This window comes from Chenopodium album, chromosome 1 (assembly GCF_948465745.1).
Source record: "Chenopodium album chromosome 1, dcCheAlbu1.1, whole genome shotgun sequence".
Classification (NCBI taxonomy): domain Eukaryota; kingdom Viridiplantae; phylum Streptophyta; class Magnoliopsida; order Caryophyllales; family Amaranthaceae; genus Chenopodium; species Chenopodium album.
Genome location: NC_137834.1, coordinates 18,594,999 through 18,603,457, shown reverse-complemented (window position 1 = coordinate 18,603,457; position 8,459 = coordinate 18,594,999). Strand labels below are relative to the sequence as shown.

General features: G+C 36.5%; 2 protein-coding genes across 2 annotated transcripts; both read right to left on the bottom strand.

Annotated features, from left to right (window-relative positions):
* Positions 1-374: 374 nt before the first annotated feature.
* Positions 375-5,787, bottom strand: LOC145570166 (uncharacterized). Its single transcript, XM_081629217.1, has 6 exons — positions 5,239-5,787; positions 5,059-5,158; positions 4,911-4,973; positions 1,040-1,428; positions 811-937; positions 375-664 (listed from the first exon to the last, which is right to left on the bottom strand). The coding sequence occupies exons 1-6, from the start codon at positions 5,604-5,606 to the stop codon at positions 461-463; spliced, it is 1,251 nt and encodes a 416-aa protein (XP_081485343.1). The 5' UTR covers positions 5,607-5,787; the 3' UTR covers positions 375-460.
* Positions 5,672-7,732, bottom strand: LOC145629087 (uncharacterized). Its single transcript, XM_081681579.1, has one exon. The coding sequence runs from the start codon at positions 7,730-7,732 to the stop codon at positions 5,672-5,674; it is 2,061 nt and encodes a 686-aa protein (XP_081537705.1).
* Between the last annotated feature and the right edge of the window lie 727 nt (positions 7,733-8,459).

The window sequence follows — 8,459 nt, the reverse complement described above, 5'->3', positions numbered from 1 at the left end:
CTAGAGGTTATTTTTGAGTGGCTTGGTCAAAAAATGGGAAAGACTTAATATATACACTAACACCAAATAAGGAACAATGTATTCTATAATTTATAATCAATCCACTAAGACATCCTGTGAAATTCACCTTGCAAGGAAGAAATGGAAGTGACTACTAAACAAGAAAAACAAGAGAAAATATTAGTGGGTCATTATATGTCAGAATATGTAAACTTGTAGGAATAATATAATAAAGCAACCTCAGGTTTATTACATGAATTTCTACAGAAATATGTTCACTATGGACAACCATTACTATCAAGCTCGTGCTTTCACAAGTTTAGGATTGTATCATATTTTAACAATATATTGAAATTTCAGGTGTTTAGAAGTCATTACCAATTTCAGCCGCACTTCTTCAGTAGATATAGACCCTTGTCGATGGTGAATTTTTTGGGTTCCATTGCCCATTCGGTTTTTTTTAACATTGCTTTGATTTTTCTTGGAATTCCTTTCTTTTTCTAATTTGAATCATCTCCTCCCTTATGGTAGGAGGGCACCAGTCAGCATTATACTTAGGATCCGTGCAAACCTTCGACACCATATCACTAATACGCCTACTACATTTTGATTTCCAACCCTTCTTAACTTCCTTAGCTATTGATGGGTCCCATGAGAACTCTTGCTGAGGTTAAATATAAAAGATCAAGCAAAAAGGCTATTAATTTGTCTATATTAAATGACAATCAAAACTACTTCAGCAAGTTTGCAACTACTATCTGATACACTAAACAAATATAACCTAAAACATCAATCTTACAAAAGACAAACCTTGAAAGCATTCCACCATCTCCGTCGAGCTTCTAATGGAGTCATAGCCCAATTGCAATATGGTCCCTTAAAGTACGCCTTATATGATGTCTCGGAAACAATATCAGTCACCTCATGATGGGCAAACCTATTTAAGTTGGAATTATCAATATAATCACATATGCATAATAAAAAATTTTTAAAAAATCAAGCTATAGATTTTTTTCTGTTTACAGTTAATGCTACTCACCATAAACCATTAGGATGCAGGACTGAATCAATTTTTTCAGGGTTACCAGTCTCATCAGATACACTTGTATTAGGCATTGAATCAACTTGGGTTGTTTGGGGCTCCTGGTGAACTGTTGCTTCAGTTGTAGAATTAGGCACCTCATTTTGGTGTGAAATTGTTGCTGCTACATTGGTCACAGGTGTTTGTGGGGCAGCTTGAACGTTAGGCATTTGATTTGGTGTACTCAGTGTTGTGTAGGGCAGGGTACTTGGAGTTATATGGGGTGCAGCTTTAGAAGGTATCTCATGAATCATCGCTTCACTGGTAATGTGAGGACTATTTCGATAGCCTGGAGATCGAATGATCGCACCTCTCCCATTCAGGCCACCTCTACGTCTATACGACATCTGCATGTTAGATATATAAATAAACATTCATAATAACAACTAATTAAAATTACAAATAGACAGTAAAAGTAATATGAATAATAATAAATAAAACTAGATATCAATCCACATAATTTTAAATAAATAAACACATCAGCAAGTACACTAAAATATTAAGTTTAATTTTTAGGTTTGGAGTTGGCTGGCTTAAATTTCAGCATCTTCATCATCGTCATCTTCGCCATCAGTATACTCTTCTTCTACTTCTTCTATTTATTCTTCCTCTTCCTCCTCCTCCTCCTCCTCCTCCTCTTCTTCTCTTTCCTCTTCTCCTTCTCCTTCTTGCTCGGCCTCATCAACCTCATCTTGGACTATTTCCGAAAGTGATGGAGGATTTTGATTGTCCATTTCTTGAAATGCCAACTCATCTAATGGGGAATCAATGGTACCTCGAGGTTTGACATAAAAGACATGTAGCCATGGATTCCTCTCTTTTTTCACAGTTGGGTTTGGTGCAAAATACACTTGATCCACTTGATAAGCCAGCACAAATGGATCATAGTTTGGGTATTTTTTCATGTGATTGACTTGGACAAGTTTATACTCTCCATGCACTCTAGTACCTTGTCTAGGATCAACCCACTCACATTTGAACAAAATTGTTTTATAACTCTTTTTAGCACCAATATACTCTAATTCAATTATTTCTTGAAGAGTCCCTGATATGCCTATTTTATATAGTATTTTACCCCCGTCCCTTGGTCGTAATTAGTAGTGTTTTTGGCCCTTTAGGGCCACTTTTATTACTAATATGTGTTTTCTAGTGTTTTCGTAGTTTTGGTTAAGTTTTGCAGGGAATTGCACCTTTGGAGCATTTTCCCAGGATTTTTATGAAGCGACTACGAGCATTGGAGGAACACGACCACTTTTGGAGCCCAAGGCCGGCTAGAGCCATCGAGCCGGTGATTAAGGGCTCGGTTATTTGGATCACGAGGCAATTGGACCATGTATTCGAGACCCGATCGGGCGGCTGCGCGTATGAAGGCTATCAAGGAAAGGCGCGCCCGATCGGGTGAGCGAAGGCTCGATCGGGCGCGACACTTTAGACTGGGCATAGGAAAAAAGGCGGGCCCGATCGGGCGCCCCTTCGCCCGATCGGGCGCGTGTTTTTCTAGAGCCTGATTAAGCTTAGTTTAATTCGTGTTTTAGGGGAAGTATTTATACGTTTTGTACGGATTATTTTACTTACCTTCTTTCTGTTAGACTTTCTCTCTCTACTTAGTATTTTTCTCTCTCTTAAATTCTCTCAAAACTCTTGTTCTTAATTCCTTCATTAATTCCAGATTTGTTTTGGTACAATTTCTTCCCTTTTTAATTTCAGCTATTTTAATTATTTTCTTGTTTATGTTTTTAATTGTTTATTTGATTGGATTAGTTATGATGATTAGTGAGTAGTTTAATTCTAGGGTTTATGGGGATCCATAATTAATATGAAGGGATAGTTTGTTATTATTGATTATTGATATTTCATGATAATTTCCTATTGAATTGTTTTAATTCTTTGCAATTAGATTATGAATCGAGCAGATTTAATTTGATTGTGAATGTTTAGCAATATTGAATTGATGAATCGAGTAGATGTTGATTTAATATTAAAGGCTATTTTTAATAGGAACTTAGGTATAATAAATTGCGAGAGCCTGTTAGATCTATGTTGGTTAATAAATTGCGAGAGCCTGTTAATCATATTATCTATGTATTGTTAATTATTAATTACTTCGTTCTATCCCGGAATATTAATTATTGGTGAACCTGTGACCCTAGGTTTCCTTATTATTGATTCTTTTCTCCCTAAACTCATTCTTCGTAGTATAGAATTCACATTCAAAAATATTGGTTACTTAGATAATTTAGATTATATTAATTAATTAGAATTAAAAAGACTTGTTTCAAGATTGTTCTAACTATCGAGGAATTAAGCTTATGAGCCATACTATGAAGTTGTGGGAAAGGGTGATTGAACAAAGGTTGAGGGCATGCACAAGCATTTCAGATAACCAATTTGGTTTTATGCCTGGGAGATCTACTATGGAGGCAATCCATTTGATAAGACAAATGATGGAGTTTTATAGGGTAAAGAAGAAAGATCTTCATATGGTCTTTATTGATTTAGAGAAGGCATATGACAAGGTGCCAAGAGAGATACTTTGGTGGGCAATGTTGAAGAAAGGTATCCCACGAAGGTATGTAGACCTAGTTAAGGATATGTATCGGGATGTGTCAACAAATGTGAGGACATGCGGAGGGTTGACAAAAGATTTCCCTATTACAATCGGATTGCATCAAGGGTCTGCATTAAGCCCTTTTCTTTTTGCAACGGTTCTAGACGAATTAACTAGACCAATTCAAGATGAGGTTCCATGGTGTATGCTGTTCGCAGATGATATCGTTTTGGTGGATGAGACTAAGGATGGGGTTAATGTCAAGTTGGAGCAATGGAGGAAAAGGTTGGAATCTAGAGGGTTTAAGCTAAGTCGGAGTAAGACTGAATATTTGGTATGTCGTTTTGGCACTCAGAGGGGGACAAGCAATGAAGTGGTGAGTTTGGATGGAAAGGATTTGACCATGAGTGAATGTTTTAAGTACCTAGGGTCGATCATCCAGAAGAATGGTGACATTGATCAAGACGTGACCCACAGGATTAAGTCAGGGTGGCTTAAATGGAGAGCGGCCACGGGAGTGCTATGCGACCGCAGCATTCCCTTAAAGTTGAAGGGAAAATTCTACAGGACTGCCATAAGACCAGTGTTGCTCTATGGTACAGAATGTTGGGCTTCTAAGAAAGAGCATATTAAAAAGATGGAGGTTACGGAAATGCGCATGTTAAGGTGGATGTGTGGAAACACTTTAAGAGATAGAATCAGAAATGAGGTTATTCGCAAGAAAGTAGGTGTGGCGGGCATTGTAGATAAATTAAGGGAAAATCGTCTGCGTTGGTTTGGACATGTAAGACGGAGACCCGAGGGTGCACCGGTGCGAAGAGTGGAAGAGTGGGACCATGGAGGGATTAAACGAGGAAGAGGGAGACCAAAGATGACTTGGTTGGAAGGAGTGAGGAAGGATATGAAGTGCATGGATTTACGTGAGGATGAAGTTTTGGATCGTAAGGGATGGAGGAGAAAGATTTATGTTGATGACTACACGGAATAATCAAATTTGGTTCATGTTAGCCGACCCCACTTTTGGGATTAAGGCTTTGATTGATTGATTGAAAAAGACTTGTTTCCCTGCGGAGTTCGACCCTACTTCCCTATCTACCTTAGTTAGTGATTTAGGTAATTATTTTTGATTAGGGGATACGACTTTACCCTGTGAGTCCCAAAAAATTCATTTCCTTCTACACTTTTCACACAAACACCAAAGTTTGCCATTGATTTGTCCTTCCCATAGTTAAAAGTGTGAAATTGATAACCATTAATGTGGTACTTCTCAAATTTTCGTACCCTTGTCGATGGACCAATTGCTAAAGAATAAATGATGTCCTCATTTATGTTCTTATCCAAAACCTATAAAATGAACACACTGAAATTAATTATTTATAAACACCTAGGGTGTCTTTATATATGTAACTATTTGAGTATAATGACTTACATGTTCTCTAAACCAATTTGAAAATTGTTGATCATAATTGGTCCAAACATCTTTTACACATAAGCAACCATAAGTTTTCATCACATGCTCTTCGAACAAACTGTAAGATATCGTATATTAGTTGTATAAAGTAAGCATATAATCTAAATTACAGATTTTTAACAAATAACAGAACCATACCGTTCAAAATCAGATAGCAGCTCACAATTACCAAGCACATAGCGATGGGCAACATTGTAGTCCTTGTCACTAAGATAAGCTAATTGCCCTTGAGCTGGACTGTAACCAGTATTACAATAGAAAACCTCTGGTAGATTTTTGTCAATTGGCTCTTCAACGGCTTTAAGATTCAATCCTAAAATACCCACTTTTGTGTTAACGTGATCCTCAAAATAATGGGAGCAAAAGGTTGAAATCTCCTCTGTTAAGTAGGCATTACAGATTGAAGCCTCAACTCGAGCTTTGTTTCCCACCTTTTTCTTCAGGTGGTATAAAAACCTAAAATAGATATAAAAACCTAAAATAGATATTATAGACAAAATCCTCATATTGTTAATAAATTATAAACTTTGTCTAAAACTCGCAAAAGGAAAAAAAAATAGAGTTTTGTAGTTTACCTCTCAAAAGGATACATCCACCTATATTGAACGGGCCCTCCAACTTTTGCCTTGTAAGGTAAATGGATAGGAAGGTGCTCCATTGAGTTAAAGAAACTTGGAGGAAATATTCTCTCCAATTTGCAAAGAATTTCAGGAATATTTTTTTCTAACTGAATCATATCTTGTATTTTTAAAGAAGATGAACAAATATCCCAAAAAAATTGGCTTAACTCAGTAAGAGCATTCCATACATTAAGCAGCAGTAAGTCCTTGAAAGCAATTGGAAGTAATCGTTGCGTAAGGACATGACAGTCGTGACTTTTCATGCCAAAAAGTTTATACTCCTTGGCGTCTATACATCTGCTCAGATTAGATGCATATCCATCTGGAAATTTCAACCCTTCCAACCATTCACAAAAATCCTTTCTCTTCTCCTTAGACAAGACATACGGAGCAGTTGGCATATTAGCCTCATCAACAACATCATTAGCAACTTCTAACTTTCGCCGCTTACAAAATTTCTTCAAATCTTTCCTAGCTTTCAAGTTATCTTTTGTTTTTTTCTTGACATTCATCACCGTATGAAACACATTATCAAACACATTTTTTTCAATATGCATGACATCAAGGTTATGGCGAATTAAAAGTTTGCCCCAATATGGTAGCTGCCAAAAAACACTTTGTTTATTCCAATTATGAGGAATTCCTAATCCATCAAGAAGGCTTAAGAAATCAGAATGTTCACATTCCCCTGTTCTTGGCAGCTTTGAAACACGCTCCCACACTTCTTCACCACTTAATCTCGGTGGGGCACTAGAATATTCGGCTCTATTTTTACAAAAAGCACTTTTATTTCGCCGAAATGGATGATCTTGTGGTAGAAATTGGCGATGGCAATCAAACCAAGTTTGCTTCTTTCCATTTGTGAGGCTAAAAGCCTTTGTGTGCTCCATGCAATATGGACATGCCAACTTTCCAGCAGTACTCCAACCAGATAGCATTCCATATGCCGGAAAGTCACTAATAGTCCAATGTAACATAGCCCTCATTTGAAAGTTTTGCTCTTTAGAGACATCATATGTTGGAACCCCTACCTCCCATAGAAGCTTCAACTCATCAATAAGAGGTTGTAAGAAGAAATCCAGATTGCCTTTAGGACTTTTTGGGCCTGGAATTATCAAACTTAAGAATGTGAAAGGTTTTTTCATGCATAACCATGGTGGCAAGTTATAAGGAGTTAACATAACCGGCCAACATGAATATTGTCTCCCTGACTTCCCAAATGGCGAAAAGCCATCAGTGCAAAGCCCAAGTCGAACATTTCGCGGCTCTGAAGCAAAAGTTGGAAAAGTGTTATCAAAGTGTTTCCATGCTTCACCATCACAAGGATGGCACATGACACCATCCACACGAGGATTTTCCGCATGCCATCTCATTTGTTCCGCTGTAGACTTTGTTGCATATAACCTTTGTAACCTCGGAGCAATGGGCAGGTAGTATAACACTTTTCTAGGACTTTTTTTTACTTTTGATCTTGATGTCTTGTAGCGATTTACTTTACAAACAAGACATTTTTCAAGATCACTATTCTCCTTCCAAAACAACATACACCCATTAGGACATACATCTATCTTATGGTGAGGTAGCTCTAGCCCATCAAGTAATTTTCGGGTCTTATAAAAAGAATCTGTCATGTTATTAATTTCTTGACAGATATCCTTGATCAATGAAGCGACACAATCAATGGCTTTATGTGGCATGTTGTACTCGCATTTCAAATTAGTTATCCTCGCAGCAACAGACAACAAAGACAACTTACAGCCATCATATAAAGGCTTCTCAGCAGCTTTGAGCATGTCAAAGAACTTCTTGAACTCGGGATTTGGTTCTTCCCCATCAGATGATCCTTCTAATGCATATTCAAAATGGTAATTAGATTCTAATGCATCTAAAACCATGCTTTTTATATGGGTTTGATGTATCACCGATTGAAGTGTAACCACATTCTGGAATTTTATTGTCAAAGTCATCTTCTCCATGAAAAGTCCATTTGTGGTAATTAGGTCGAAACCCATTTTGGTAGAGATGGAACTTTACATCATCCGGATTCAAATATGGAACATTACGACATTTTGCACATGGACATTTTAATAGTCCATCAATCATGACATTGTCTTGCTTACTAGCAAATTTAATAAATTCGTCGACTTTTTTTGCATAGGTTGAACTAAAAAATTTTCCATTAACCCTTTCATACATCCATTGACGATCTACCATTGCCCTTTGCATCCTTCCGATAAGCTCACTATGTATTCGGAACCTTAAATATAATTTTAGTATTAATAAACACTACCCAAATTATTCTAAACAAAAACCAGAAAAAACAAACAAATAAAAAGATGGTGTGCACACTTCATAAGCAGCACTTACTCCACAAACGAAGTACACATAATACATATCTTCATTTAATTATATTTTAATTAAATAAGGGAAAAAATTAAACTACTTTTACATGTAACAAATTTGACTTTAGCTAAATTTAAAACTTAAGTCAACTTTAATCCTATAGCTAGTTGAATCAAATACTTCATATAAAAACCAACAATAATATATGTATATTAAACTAAGTTATAAACAATGATGAGCCCAACAAACAACCTACATACAAGATTAGAAAGCATACTTCAGTCACCAACTCAAATTAAGATAAACAAGGGGGCATCTCTAGCAATACCACAAATTTCACTATATCCCCACTAAAAATCAACACATAGACCAATAATTATAAATATTTAAAATTAA